The 16,111-nt window shown below is 39.9% G+C and overlaps 1 protein-coding gene across 6 annotated transcripts in view; it reads left to right on the top strand.

Annotated features, from left to right (window-relative positions):
• The window catches only part of HERC3 (HECT and RLD domain containing E3 ubiquitin protein ligase 3), a 114,497-nt gene that overhangs the window by 7,016 nt on the left and 91,370 nt on the right, over positions 1–16,111 (top strand). For 5 of the 6 annotated variants that reach the window (XM_017545094.2, XM_017545090.2, XM_017545091.2 and 2 more), the window contains one exon: positions 6,079–6,333. The exons of the other annotated variant lie outside the window; for it this stretch is intronic. In XM_017545094.2, coding sequence (XP_017400583.1) covers positions 6,108–6,333 — 226 coding nt within the window. In that variant the 5' untranslated portion in view covers positions 6,079–6,107. The remainder of the gene's footprint in view (positions 1–6,078; positions 6,334–16,111) is intronic. 6 annotated transcript variants of the gene reach the window in all.

Below are 16,111 nucleotides of genomic sequence, written 5' to 3'. Positions count from 1 at the left end.
TTTGAGGTTTTCTTGAACAATAGTCCTTTTTATTATCTTTTTGCGTAAATTGTTTTTACTAGTCAGTCAGGGATGAGGCCATACTTCAGGCTGTTTACACAGGATTGTGCTTGGCCAAAGCACCCAGAACTCAGATGACTCTCAAGGACTGACTCATGCCAGATAAACTACAAAAAGCTAATAGACCCAGGATACCAAATTAATAATGAAAAGTAGAAATTCTAATAAGACTGAGATGCTTTGGCTAGCTGGTCACAGTATTCTATCCCGGTAGTAGAATTTGCCCTAGAAGCCAAGTTATTTAAGGTTGCTTGCTAAGCAACGCAATTGGTTGGGTGAATTTAATGACAAGTGTTATGGAATCTGATCCACCCATCCACTTTTAGGAAATAATTCCTTAGCAGATCAGATAGCCAGGTTGATCAGGGTCCCTGTTTTCTCTGGAGAGTGCTGCAGACACACTGGGAAGTCTGGCCCTTTTGTTACCTGCTTTCTAAGCTCCTTACTATACAGCATAGCATAGTGTCTCTGTTTTTTCCTTTACTTCACCTCTTTTTTTTTTTTTTTTTGGTTTGTTTCACTTTCTTCGTCTGTAAATTAGAGACGATAATGACAGTACCTGTCTCATAGAAGGTGAAATGAGCTAATGTCTGTGAAGCACATAGAAACGTACCAGACCCAGAGTAAGCTCAAATTAGGTCTTACCTGCTGTTATTATTAATAATGTAATTATTAATATTATCAGTCAGGAATTTGTTTTATTGCAAGTGAAAGAAACCCAATTCAAACAAGCATAAAGAAGGGGCTTGTTATAACTCTGTATGTTGTTAGGTTCTGTAACGTCATGCTGAATACCATATTCGTGAATACAGAGCCATTGTTTCTGAGGAAATACAGAGTTAGGTTCCTCCAGGCTCTGGTCAAGAGGTTTTTATCAGGCAGTTGACCTTGTTTTATGTATGTTTCTGTCTAGACAGCCTATTTAATATATATTTCTTACTTATAATTATACACAGTATTTCTTGGTAATAAAACATTAGTTGAGAAAGGTTTAACATTTTCTTGACCCTGTGTAATGTGACAGTGTTTTTGGCTTTCAGTCTCACATCAGTGCTCTCCACTGTGATTTTTGCGTTTTATTGGTTGTCATCTCATGAATCCACAGATTTAATTGCTTTTCCATTGTATCTATAGTTTCATTATGCATTATGGATATTACTTTAGGTGTCTCCAGGGAGGCCTTATATTACAGATCAGCAGATTTCCTTTTCCATTTTTGGATATACCTACTTGTTGATTCATTAACATTAAACTCACAGCCCATACTATAACTCATGCATGAAAGAAACTTACCTAATACACATTTTTTTTCTCTGTTAAATCATATCACAACCTTCTTGCACCTAAGAACACTAGACAGGTAGGAGAGATAAGACAAATTTATGAAATATTAAAAATGAAAAAAGCCATTAATATGGATAATAGTAGTTGAGCAAGTTGGGAAAAATAGATTATTTCTTGATTATGTGATCTTGCTTATCTATTTAAATGTATATCCTTACACCACCAACCACCACCACTACCCTGCCAGTTTTTCGTTTTATCTCTACTTCCCTCCCCACAATCCTTGCAGTTAAGTTAAAGGAAAACATTTAATCTTAATACTTTTTTAGTCTAGAAAAGGAATAAAAATCTTGGGAAGAAGCAGAACTTTCTGGTTAAAGCAACAAATTGAGATTCAGTTTTATATTCTATTTTGGGCCTTTTCATGCCTTTCCTGAAAGCCGGAAGAGTTCAAAGCATACATCAGGATTACAATAAGGCAGTTTTAAAATTAACTTATATACAAATTAAGGTCATTGAGTTAAAGCCATAGTACCTTAATTATTGTCAAGAAAGGTTGAAAGTATTAGTTTCCTCTGTGTTGTAATCTTTAATTTGTAGCCATTTGGGCATGCTTTTGCCTTGGGAGAAAGGAGTTTGTCATTTTAAAAGCTGACTTTGGGCAGAACAGCCAGTTAGCTGTGTCCTTCATATGTTGACAGTTCTCTCCTCTAGACTGGCTGATATATTCAGCTTTGATGTGTTCTCCTGGTAGTATAATTCATAGTAACTCTTCACCATTTCCAGTAGAATCCATCCTCTTTTCATTAGGTTGAAATGAATGTCCCAATAAAAAGATTAGGCAAGACACCTTTGAAGTCTGCAATCTTGTCTTGAAATCCTGATATTTTGACCTATAGGACCTAGAACAGTGATTCTCAATACAGAGAGAGTAGCATGTTTAAGAAATATGGTTAGAAAAGGATATTCAGAATTATAATTGAAATGTATATTTGGAAACCGGCTGGATGCTGTGGCTCACACCTGTAATCCCAGCACTTTGGGAGGCTGAGGGTTGAGTGGATTACTTGAGGTCAGGAGTTCAAGACCAGCCTGGCCAACATGGCAAAACCCCATCTCTACTAAGATAACAAAAAAATAGCTGGGTGGTGTGGCAAATGCCTGCAATCCCAGCGACTTGGGAGGCTGAGGCAGGAGGATTGCTTGAACCTGGGAGGCGGAGTTGCAGTGAGCTGAGATTGCACCACCGCACCCCAGCCTGGGCAACAGAGCAAGACTTGGTCTCAAAAAAACAAACAAAAAAAAAAAACAAAAAAAAACCCAAAATGTATATTTGGAAACTGAAATGTAATCTGAATGTACTTAAGATCAATCTTCTGCACTATTTGTTTTTAAGATGGGTCTCACTCTATTGCCCGGGCTGGAGTGCAGTGGTGTGATCACAGCTCACTGAAACCTTGACCTCTTGGGCTCAAATGATCCTTTCACCCTGGTCCCCTGAGTAGCTGGGATGGGACTACAGATGTGTGCTAACACACTTGACTGATCTTATTTATTTTTTTGCAGAGACGAGGTTTCACCATGTTGCCCAGACTGGTCTCAAGCTCCTAGGCTTAAGCTACCCTCTCATCTTGGCCTCCCAAGGTGCTGGGATTACAGACGTGAGCCACTGTGCCTGGTCACTGTTTTCTTTAATATCCAGATAAAGTGATTCAGGCCCAAAGCCATGCTGATTAGAAATTTAGTGTCTTCCATAAATTTCTAAGAATTTCTGAGGGGAAGAAGAATGTTTAGGTTCTCCTGTTGTGGCTCATCCAAAACTATTGCTTAGTTGTCAGTTTTCAGGGGGGGTTCTGCTGGCTTATTTTCAAGATTCTTTTTCTTCATGCTTGGCAAAATAACAGTTATTGTAAGGGTGTTGTGTTTTAACTTTGATAGAAGTTTGGTATTCTCAAAAGTAGTTAAAGAATAGGCAATAACTTCAAACTCAGTGTTAGACACCACTGTACTCAAAATTAATCTGTTTTCTGCCACAGAGAATCTACTGTTTACTGGCCAGGTTCCAAACTTGCAGCCATAATACAGGCTTCATTCTCTCTTTCTCTCTTTCTCTCTCTTTCTTTTTTCTTTTTCTTTTTGAGATGGAGTCTCACTCTGTCGCCAGGCTAGAGTGCATATGGCTGATCTCGGCTCACTGCAACTTCCGCCTCCTGGGTTAAAGCAATTCTTCTGCCTCAGTCTCCCGAATAGCTGGGACTACAGGTGCACGCTGCCACGCCAGGCTAATTTTTTTTTTTTCTGTATTTTAGTAGAGACAGGGTTTCACTGTGTTGCCCAAGCTGCTCATGAAATCCTGAGCTCAGGTAATCTGCCTGCCTTGGCCTCCAAAATGCTGGGATTACAGGTGCGAACCACCGTGCCCGGCCTCTTTTTTTTTTTTTTTTGAGATGGAGTTTCACCTTTGTTGCCCAGGCTGGAGTGCAATGGCGCGATGTTGGCTTACTGCAACCTCCACCTCCCGGGTTCAAAGGATTCTTGTGCCTCAGTCTCCCTAGTAACTGCGATTACAGGCACCTGCCACCACGCCCAGCTAATTTTTGTATTTTAAGTAGAGATGGGGTTTCATTATGTTGATCAGGCTGGTCTGGAATTCCTGATCTCAGGTGATCCACCTGCCTTGGCCTCCCAAAATGTTGGGATTACAGGTGTGAATCTGGCCAATTGCTCTCTCTTAATTTGGTATCTTAAGTAGGAACATCTACTATTTTATAAAGCATGCTTGGGATTTTCCCCATCTCCTTTTGTCTCTAAATCCTGGACCTTTCTTTCAAAACCAGAGAGGTGCATGGGGTATTTTCCTGAACAGAAGATTCACTGACTTAAGATTTCCAACTTTACTGATAAAGAGTCAGAAGAACTTTGGAAGTTACAGTATTTCATTTCCAACCAAAGCATTACATAAAGCTTCTTCTCCTCTTATGTCTTTATAAGCAGGAATAAAATATTGAAAAAATTGCTACCTCCCTCATGTTAAATTCTAGGGGTTGTTCCCTCCTCTTTTCCGTTCTAGGAAAAATACTTTCATTAAGCCTTTTGTGCCTTTTACTTTGGTAATGACCATTCTCACAATTAAACTCAAGAAAGTCTTATTTGCTGGTGTGGACATGCAGAGGCAGTAGACATTTAGCAACAGGAAGGAGAATTAAAGACAATTTAAAAGTCTTTGTTGAGACATAATTCACATACCATAAAATTTATCTAAAGTGTAAAATTTAGGGTTTTTTAGTATATTTACCATATTGTAAAGCCATCACCACAACCGAAATTTAGAACATTTCACCACCTTCCAAAAGAACAGGTACAGTCACTCCATTTTCCTCTTTCCCTCCAGTCCTAGGCAGAGACTAGTCTATTTTCTGTCTCTGTAGATCTGCCTGTTTGGTACATTTCATGTAAGTGGAATCATATAATTTGTGGACTTTTATGAGTGGCTTCTTTGATTTAGCATAATCTATTTACAGTCCATCCATATTGCAGCCAAATAATATTACATTGTATAGATGTATTTAACCATTCATCAGTTGATAGGTAGTTTGGTTTTTTCCTTTTGATATTGTGTATAATGCTGTTGAGAACATTCCTTTATAAGTTTTTGTGTGGACATAGTGTTGCAGTTCCCTTGGGTTTATAACTAGGAGTGAAATTGCTGAATCATATGGTATCGCAATGTTTAGTCTTTTCAGGAACTGCCAGACTCTTTTCCAAAGTAGCCGCACCATTTGACATTTTTACAAGCCAACGTAGGATGGTTCTGATAGCCCCGTATTATCACCAACGCGTGTTATTACCTGGCCATTGTTATGGTGTGAACTGGTAGAGAGAGATGAGATTTTTTTGTTTGTATGAAAGGGAAACATGAATTTTTAAAAGGTACTGAAACTTTAGGCTAGTGTCAGCAGTCATCGGTTAAAAGTTGATTACTTGCTAAATAGAAGAGACCTGTGTTATACTGTGTTATACTATTTGTTGAAGGAGATTAAAATCTGGGGAGTTAAGTTAGATATAAAGAGAAAGCTACCGGTTATGCAGTGTAGTAGACATGTCAGAGGTAATGCAGGCTGACTGTCGCTGCAACAGTTCCGGAGTCTCTCAGGTAGGAAGCGCAGCTTGACTCAGATCTGGAACCAGGGGTAAAAGGGAATGGCAGAGAAGATAACATTTTTTTTTTCTTTCTTCCGTTTCTCATCTTCACTTCAAGAGGTGAAATAACTACTAACCAAGCTAATATTAGGGTACCTAAAGTAGTTAATTGGTTCAAACTTTTTTAAAAAATTAAATAAGCAGAAAATTCAAAGGAATGGTACATTCAGAAAAAGGATAAGGTGACGTCTTGAGAGTAATTTCAAAACTATTACTAAGTTAATGGTTTGCCAAGATTGTTTCGGCCCCTCTCCTGTACTAAGGATTCCTTAGCAGTGATCTGAAAACCATATTCTGTCTGTTCACTCATTCATTTAAACAAACCTAATTTGTTTAAACATGTTTTTTAAACTCTTGTTAAAGTATAAATTATAATGTAACTGCTTTCAACAGTATTAATATACTTTATTTTGAGATGTAAGATATCTGAAGAATATTAAGGGAGAGTTATTTTTTAAGTTGGTTACGTTCATTATTTGATTTTCTATGACCTATTTCTTTTTAATTAAAATTTTTTTTTTAACTCTCTCCTAGGCTACATGATTCCCTGAAAGATAAGAACAATGTTATGTTGGGGATATTGGTCTCTGGGCCAACCTGGTATCAGCACCAACCTGCAGGGAATTGTGGCTGAGCCCCAGATGTGTGGGTTCATATCTGACAGAAGTGTCAAGGAAGTGGCCTGTGGGGGTAACCACTCTGTGTTCCTGCTGGAAGATGGGGAAGTTTACACATGTGGTTTGAACACCAAGGGGCAGCTGGGCCATGAGAGGGAAGGAAACAAGCCAGGTGAGTACACCTTGTCTGTGTTGATTATCAGTGAGAATGGAAAGTTGGCAGAGGGGCTGGTTGGAGCTTTCTCCACCAGGTATTCAGATTTCAGGGAGGCTCTTTTGAACAGCGTAGGGATTCGAACCCTTGTGTCTAATTCAAGCCTTTTGTTGGAAAAACGGACCTTTCCTTTCCTTTCCCTTCATTTCCTTTCCTTTTCCTTTTCAAGATAGGGTCTTGCTCTGTTGCCCAGGCTTGAATACAGTGTTGAAATCTTGGCTCACTGCAACCTCTACCTCCTAGGTTCAGGTGATTCTCATGCCCCGGCCCCCTCAGTAGCTGGGATCACAGGCGTGGGCCACCACAAGACTTTTTATTTTTCTTAGCTAATGTATGTAATATCAGTTACCCAGGGAGGGGAGGTGACTAGTTAGTTCAGAGCTAGATAAATAGATTTTCCCCAGTGTATTAGTTTTCTTGCTGCTAAGACTTACCTGAGACTGGGTAATTTATGAAAGAAAGAGGTTTATTGGATTTATAGTTCCACGTGGCTGGGGAGGTCTCACAAGTCATGTCTCACGTGGTGCAGACGAGAAGAGAACTTGTGCAGGGGACTCCCGTTTTTAAAAATGTTGCATCTCATGAGACTTATTCACTATCTTGAGAACAACACGGGAAAGACCTGTCCCCATGATTCAGTTACCTCCCACTGGGTCCCTCCCACAACATTTGAGATTTCAAGGTGAGATTTGGATGGGGACACAGCCAAACCATATCACCCAGTAATTTAATGCTGAGAATTATGACAGTTTTTTGAACAGGTAATCCTCACACAATCACTATGAGAAGTTTTACTTCCTGATTATCTATATTCATTTCTTTGTGTCTGCACCATGCTCTTACTATATGTTTTGTGTTAAGCAGTGTAATTGGTGTTATGAGTGGAGGGATGAATGAGATACAGTGATGATGTGGCTGCAGTGATCCCTATGGCAAATGCTGTCACGGAACTATGTGTGATGTAAGTTGAAGAATACACCGGGGGTGTAGGGGAGGGGTGATTGCTTTGCCTTTGGGGGTTGAGTAGAACTTTGGTGTGTGTGTGCATGCGTGTGCACTTGGGTGTATGAATGAATGTGGCAGCATGACTAAGCTTACCAAACACCTGATACCCCATGGTATGGATATAAAGGTGCAAGACTTGTTCATGGCATGTTGAATAGTGTGGTAAGATTGGGAAGAGAGGGTGATAGAAGAGGATAAGCTGGAAAGGTACAGGGCTAATTTGTTTTCTTGAATTTGAATGCTTTTAATTGAATTATAACAGGTGCTGCACATACTTAAAGTTTGCTGATTTGAGTTTTTTCCTTCTATTTTTACTTTTTTTTTGAGACAGAATCTGGCTCTGTTGCCTAGGCTGGAGGGCAGGGGTGCCATCTTGACTCACTGCAATCTCCGCCTCCTGGGCTGTACCCATCCTTCCATTCTCAGCCTCCTGATTAGCTAGAACTACAGGCATGTGCTAACACACCCACGACTTTCCGAATTTTTTTAAGTAGAGATGGAGTTTTGCTATGTCCAGGCTGGTCTTAAACTCTTGAGCTCAAGCAGTCTGCCTATCTTGGCCTCCCACAGTGCTGGAATTACAGATGTGAGCCACTGCTCCTGGCCCTATTTTTACTTTTAAAGAATCTAAGTTTGACTTTCACTATATGTGTAGCATGGATTTATAAGGTTCTCTTAGAAGCTATGATGTGTAAATGAGTCTCCTTTTGCTGAGAAATTGTAAGATAGGGTCTTAAATTGTGGCCACATGTTTGTCACACTAGCATAGGTGGGTGCCGTTTTTTTGTTACCTGCCGTCCTTTTCATTCAATTCAGATCCTTCCAGACACTGAAGCTTCATTAAAGAATAACCTTGCAGTTTTTTCTAGATGATTTTACTCTTTTATTTGGCACAGTGTGAATTAAATTTTTTCTCTGACATTGTCTTCCTCTTCTCTATTCCCTTCCATAGTAAGTGACTGTGTTCCATAGTTTCCCAGCCCAAATGTTACTGTAAATGTATAATTGTTAACTTTTATGTTGACCGTTGGAAAGAGGGCTGCAGGGCTTGGGCAAAATTGTGAAGGATGTGAAGTGTGCCTTATGGGCTTTCACTTCCTCATTCTTTGTCACCAGGTTCCTTCAGGAAGTCTGGGTGAGACATGCACCAGGCCTGCTCATCTGGGGGCAATACCCCATGTTCTAGCTGAGGGTTGCTTTACCTGTGGACCCTGAAATCTTAGGATTTCAAGGAAGGGGTTTGTAGTCATCTACAGATGGACATCCTTCCATGTACAGTGCACCCAATACTATGAGTTTTCAAATGATTCTGTTGTTTACTAAAATAAAATTTTAGTTGAAAGTGCCACTAATTCAGAAATTAGTAAATCCTATCTATTATGCATTTTAATAGCATACAAAGGTATCATATACAACTACCGTGGAGGTGGCCGGAAAAAGCTTGACTTTTATAAATGGTCTTCATATTGGAACAGATTAAAAACCAACTCTTTTTTCTTTTCCTCATGTTAAAACTCACTTGTTTCTCACATTAAACTCCTAAATGTGTCTTCTGTTTCCCTAGGCGAGAGCCAGTGTCTAACAGCTAATGCATTCAGAGGGATTAATAGCAGGTCACGGCCCAGCAGTGTGCTCTTCCCTGTGGGAATGCCTGCATTCACCCAGGACTTAGGAACTTCACTCTAATGATCTTTGAAGGACTTGTAGCATCCTAGCCAACCTTTGAAGGGAGTATTTTGGGAACTGGGAAGAGATCTTTCTAGTCCTATATAGACAGCAATGTTATGGTGAACTTTGGAATCAGATAAAACTAATGGAGGCATTACACTTCCCCAATCTAAAGTGGGGGTAATAGTCTCGAGCTGGTGGCACATGCCTTTAATCCCATCACTTTGGGAGGCCAAGGCCAGAGGATTGCTTGCCAAGGAGTTGGGGACCAGCCTGGGCAACATAGAGATATTAAAAAAAAAAAAAAAATTAGCTGGGCATGGTGGTGTGCAGCTGTTCTTACTGCTACTTGGGAGGTTGAGGATGGATGATTGCTTGAGCCCTGAAGATTGAAACTGCAGTGAGCCATGAGTGCAACACTGTACTCCAGCCTGGGCAACAGAGCAAGACCCTGTCTCAAAAAAATAAATGGATGAATGAATAAATAAATAAGGGGATTATAATACTTTCATAGGTGGAGTGATCTGTGTAAATTTCTAATGTAATATCTGGCAGTTTTACATTATGCCTCAGAAATTATGCTACCGTGCAGTTTTACCATCCCCTGTAAAGGTTGGCACTGTCTCTGGAATTATAAGGAAAGAAGTCTAAGCCCTGGGAGTTTGAGAACTGGGATCTAGTTTTTATCTACCAGGAAATAATTGTGTGGCCCTGGGCAAGTTTCTTCTATTTCTGAGTCACAGTTCCCTTTTCTGTAAAAGGAGTAGACTTCCTGTTCTAATCTGATAGTTCTTGATGAAGTGGATTCACATGATAAAAAAGACACACAAAGCAGCTGGTAGTGTTACAGACAGAGAAATATGTTACAGGAAAGGGGTCCCAATCCAGACCCCAAGAAAGGGTTCTTAGATCTCTTGCAAGAAAGAATTCAGGGCAAGTCTGCAGTGCAAAGTGAAAGCAAGTGTATTAAGAAAGTCAAGAAATAAAAGAATGGCTGCTCCACAGAGGGAGCAGACCTGAGGGTTGCTGGTTGCTCATTTTTATGGTTATTTCTTGATAATGTGCTAAACAAGGTGTAGATTATTCATATCTCCCCTTTTTAGAACATATAGGGTAACTTCCTGATGTTACCATGGCATTTGTAAACTGTCATGGCACTGGTGGGAGTGTAGCAGTGAGGACGACCAGAGGTCACTCTCATGGCCATTTCGGTTTTGGTGGGTTTTGGCTGGCTCCTTTACTGCAAACTGTTTTATCAGCAAGGTCTTTATGACCTGTATCGTGTGCTAACCTCCTATCTCATCCTGTGACTTAGAATGGCTTACCTACCCATCTGGGAATACAGCGCAGTAGGTTTCAGCCTCATTTTACCTAGCTCCTATTTAAGGTGGAGTTGCCCTGGTTCACACGCCTCTGACAGTAGCCTGTGATGGCCGCCTTCTTCCCACCCTCCTTATCTGTCTTCTCTGTGGGTTGGTCTGTCAGGCAGCCTCACAGCAGAGTCAGGTGCTCAGATACGCCTCACTGCACACCTTGCTCTTGGAACCTGGTTGTGAGGGTTCACCCTGGGGTAGCAGGTGGGAAAGGAAACAAAACCCTCACAGAACAGCAAAGATCTGTAGAAGGCATCATAATCAATACATCTGAGTGCAACCAGACATTTCTGCAGCACAGCCTCCTGACGCAGCTCCGAGGAGCTAATGGTGGGTGTTGCTAGGCCTCTGGATGTAAGTGAGCTCTGGCAAAGCAGCCACTCTGCATCTGTCTGCATACTGGGTCAGCTGGCCCTCAGTCATCCTGCAGACGCTCTCCCCAGCAGGGGTGAGTGACTGCAAGAAACCCAAGCTAGAGGTGTGCCAAGAAGGCTTTGGTATTCAGCCTCGGAATCCAGCCCATGCTTGTGATCTAAATTTGGAATGAGGCAGACTCTAGTGTAAATTACAAGAGATTCCAGAAATTTCTGTTGTTAGTTAAGCTTGTCTGTTAATTATAAACTCCATAGCAGCTTGGAATAGTGCCTCTTTGAATGGAAAGATTATGTGGGTTGGTGCCTCCCTCTCTTCATTTAACTTTTTCATTGGTAGGTGTACTCTAAATCTGGATACCATTTGAGTTTGTTTTTAATGAGAGGGAAGAAGAGAATGAGGTTGTTTTCTGTGTTTGCTTATTGAGAACCATGACCTGGAGAGCTGCTAGACGTGGAAGGGAAGTCTGAGGCGGGCTGACTTTGTTACAGGTATCCTGTGTTGGTCTTGACCTTCAGTAATGCTACCCCCAAGTAGCTTCTGTGGTATTTGGGGAGGGAGCATGATGGAAGGCCCCTTCCTTAAAAGAGGATTTTTCTGGGGGCTGTGGGCAGGTCTGTGATTTCAGCTTGGTATCATTGCCTAGATCAACTGACTTTGAAATATGAAGGATTTTAAAAAGTGAGTGTATGACTGTTTCCTCTAAGGCTTTGAGAGTGTGAAGAAGTGAGTTGAAGGAGTCAATTCCTTGGTGGCCTACCTGCAAGGGGCTTAGAGAGTTTTGAACCCAAGTGACAAACTTAGGTTTCTTTTTCTTGCTTTGCAGTACTGTCCATGAATGGAGTAATGCTTGTCCATCAACACCTATCAGGTGTTTCTAGTCCTATTAGGGCCTCCACCAACATGGGTGTGATCATCTAGCACTAGTCTGGAGGAGGATTTCTTTCATTGCATTGAAACTTGATTTCCTGTTAAAATGCAAACGACCCTGGGAGCCACAAATCTGACCTTGCCGAGGGGAAGGAAAGTTGAAAGAAGGTAGTGGTGTTAGAGATGCACCTGAACAAGTCTTCGGATGTGTGCCTCGAGTCTGACCTGCCAATCATCATATACCATATTATACACTCTGTCTCTAGGTTCAGCTGCAAGGCACATCAGTTTGATTTTTTGGGATGCATTCTGTAGATGTGCCAGAGCAGTGATATAAAGCACTGCTCAATGATTCTAAGGGTTTTGGAGATCCTTTTTTTCCTTCTTAAGAATATCTAACAGTTAACTATTGCTGTTGCTGACCCTGAGACTACTGTGGTTTCTTAAGTGACCAACTTTGTGTGTGTGTGTGTGTGTGTGTGTGTGTGTGTGTGCGCGCGCGCATGCGCGCGCGCGCGTTAAGAGGGAGGCATTTCAAGGACACATCAAATTCTGAAACTCCTGGTTATACAGGTCCCAGATATTTTCCCAGAGTGTCAGGCAGCACACAGGATTCTAGCTTGGGTGTGTTCATGACTCATTTGTGATTTGGCCAAGGGCAAAGAGGCCTGTGATTCCCAGAAGCATTTTTTAGATGCAATATATTAAGCCCCATCTAAACTCGATTGTCCAGCTTTAAAAAAAGTATTGGATTATAAGTTTTTTTGCACATTCCTCTCTCATGACTTTTCTCCCCTTCATGCTCGCCTTTGCATTCTGACATATACGTCATCCCTCCCCAACAAAGCATAGTTTTTGTGATTGGAGGCATCATGGGGTTGTTACTAATTTCCTTACTGTTTTTGTCCATGAATTTATTTTATAATTTTCTAAGACATAAAGTTACAGAGCTGGAATTTTAGGAAGTCTTGTGTGCCTTCCCCATTTTTTTTTTTTAAATAAAGCAAGCAAACAAAACATGAGTTTTTTTTTTCCTGAATGTTATTTTTTATAAGTAAAGTGATTAAGTGAACATTAAATAAATCTTGAGCTCTTTTATTAAACTAGAGACTGGTTGTCTGTAGAAAAAATTCAAAAAATACCTTAATTTACCATACCCCTCATATTCCCACCCAGCCACTTTATAAACAATACTTTTCAGCTAAATGAATAGTTTTCTTTTCCTCATACATACTCTGATTTCCAATATTGAGATTTTAGGGTAAGCTAACCTGTATCTTATTAGGGATATCTGAACTTACATAAATGTCTTCTAATCTTTCTCCCTGTCTTGAGTAGACAGGAACCATGGTACGGACAGTTATTTAGTGTAATCTAATTTGACTCTGCTAGATTTTAAAATTCTCTTTGGATATACCAGGAAACCTTCTTATAGCAAAGCCCAAGGGTAAGAATTTATAAGCAAGCTCTAACATTTCTGTGCAATTCTATTCGATTCGTGTCTACAATTGGTTCCTTTTACTTCCTCCTGAGTTAGTTTCCCTCTTGCAGGTAATTTAATCGAATTCACATTCACATTTTGTATTCAGTCTAAGCATTTCCATAATGCCCATCACCATATGTGACAGCTCTCCTGCTGTTTGATAAATGAGGTTTATAAAGCAGAACGTCCAAAAGCATCAATTCCCAAACTGTGGTTGCTTCTAACCCTGGGAGAAGTAATGCTTTCAACTAGCTTCTCAGGTTGCTCTCGGGCATCTGAAGGACGCAATAACTCTGTCATGTTAATCAGCTCTTGCTGAAAAGCAAACCAGCTGAGCTGAAAGGAAATAGAAGGAACCCCGTAATGACTTCCTGTTATTGAAGTGCATGTTTCCATGGGCATAACACTAATGTAAAAGGCAGAATGTGCCATAGTAAGTGTTCAGATCTCAACATTGCAGTTGTTAGGGCCCCATCTATTCCTTATTAGGAATGGCAGGTGGTTTAGGACACTACACACTTCTTTCTGATTTTGGTGATAATGGTTCTAATCAAAACTAGTAGGATGTCCTGCTTCCTTTGATAGCTGGGTAGATGCCTTTCTGGTTCAGAGGTCTAAGGATCAGGAAAAACTGTCATTTAATAATTTTATTCTGAGATAATTAATCGAAAGTTATTTTTTCTGTCTGTAAAGATATTCCAATGTTTTAGAAAATGTATACTTATTAATGAGCATACCTGTTAGTGTGAGGTATTTATGACTTTTAAAAACCTGCAGTGTTACTTTTGAGTAATTAACAAAATGGTTTGCATCGTGAAACAAGAGTTTCAATTAATTTGTTAATTGTAAAAGTGGTTAACGATACATATATAAGCTCTCTTTATCTCTGATGTGCTTAGCATTTTTAAGCTGATTAATCCTCATGATAGCCCTGTAAAGTAGGTCAGTATTATTATCCAAGTTATATGTAAAGGAGAAAAGAAAAGGGAGTTGTTTGAGTCATGCTTTGAATACTGACAGTTTGGGTTTAATAATCCTAGAATTTTGCTTACAGACATTTTTATAATCTCAGGCTAATTGAGAATGCCTGATAAGATTTTATTGTCAAACTGTTTTTCTTGTTTGCATTTAATTTCTACTCAGTACGTATTAAAGAAACAAAATGGATATAAACTTGCCTACCCAGAAGCATGTATTCTTTAATTTACTATTTAAATACAAATATGATCAAAGTACTTTGGTAAAAGGTACTAAGAAACAATTCCCTTTTTAGCTTGAAAATCTGATTACTGTTTGTCAGCTGCCTTTTTTAGGCTCTTTTGAGTACAAATAAAAATCACACATGATAATTCATATTTCAGGCTGATGTATGTTGCCTTGCTGTTTGCTTCTTGTTCTTTGTTCCTTTATTTCCTTGAATTATTTACTTCTTATTCAGTCATTGATTCAACAGATAAAACTTCTGAGTGACTAAACTTCTAGATTCCTCATGTGTTTTAGATACTCTTACAACACAACAAATTTAGTGCAGATCCCACCCTTTGGGCATTTATAGACTAGGTGGGAATATAAGATATACCCAAAAAACTTATATCATGCAGTTGAGCAGGTGTCAAGCAGGTGATACAGGTCCTATGTGTGTCAAAATAAGTGTTGTCCTGCAGTGAAGAGACACACATTAAAAGATTCACATTTATCTTAAGTTTTTGAGCTTGTTGGAGGAGTGAATTTTTTCTTTTCTTTTTTTTTGAGACAGAGTCTCTCTCTGTCGCCAAGCTGGAGTGCAGTGGCACGATATCAGCTCATTGCAACCTCCACCTCCTGGGTTTAAGTGATTCCCCTGCCTCAGCCTCCCCAGTAGCTGGGACTACTGGTGTGTGCCATTATGCCCAGCTAGTTTTTTGTATTTTAGTAGAGACAGGGTTTTACCATGTTGGCCAGGATGGTCTCCATCTCCAGACCTTGTGATCCGCCCGCCTTGGCCTCCCAAAGTGTTGGGATTACAGGTGTGAGCCACTGCGCCCAGCCTGGAGAAGTGAATTGGAACATTTTGGAGAAGAGGCAGTTTTGGAGATGGTTTCAGGGTTCTAGGAATGTTCAGTGATTTTAGTAAGTCCACCCTTTAATTCTGAATTTTTGTGTTACAATAGCAATCTCGTAGTTGGCGATTTTGATGATTTCATCTAAGCTGATGATCTATGATTTTTATAGATCTAGGGTTGGTAGAATGTGGTAGTTTATCAGCGTGAGTGGGGTATATCTGGTCAGCTGATATTTTACATCTCTTCAGCAGGTATATGGTCTCGTGTCCTTGTGGACTTTCATTTTTTCATTATTAAAATGTGCATCAAAATTTCTATTATAATTATTAACTGACTTGCAGCAGTTGAAATCATGATTGTGAATAATTTTAGAGTATTAGCTAATTATGGAAGCAGTATAGCCTGGACTAGCTGTGTGACTCTGAGGAAGTTGCTTAAACTTTGTGTGTCACAGTTTCCTTAGTTGTACGTGTGGATAATAATGTCTACCTATTAGAGATGTGAAGATTTAATAAGTTGCATATCAGATATTTGGAATAATGCTTGGCTCACAGTAAACAGTACTAGCTGTTATTTATTTTTATTTTTAATTTGAAAAAATAATTGCTTATCTCTGTTTTGTTCCAATTTTAGTATACATGCTGCTGAAGCAAACACTAGCTATTATGATTATTTGTAGTAGTAGTAGTAATAATTTGTGTTAACACTTTTCATTACAATTGTTTTGATCCTGCTATTCCAGCATATTAAGAAATTAATGGGCCGGGCGCGGTGGCTCACGCCTATAATCCCAGCACTTTGGGAGGCTGAGGCGGGTGGATCGCGAGGTCAAGAGATCGAGACCATCCTGGTCAACACGGTGAAACCCCGTCTCTACTAAAACTACAAAAAATCAGCTGGGCATGGTGGCGCGTGCCTGTAAT

Source organism: Cebus imitator, unplaced genomic scaffold (assembly GCF_001604975.1).
Source record: "Cebus imitator isolate Cc_AM_T3 unplaced genomic scaffold, Cebus_imitator-1.0 Scaffold177, whole genome shotgun sequence".
NCBI lineage: Eukaryota > Metazoa > Chordata > Mammalia > Primates > Cebidae > Cebus > Cebus imitator.
This window is presented reverse-complemented; position numbering and strand designations above follow the sequence as displayed.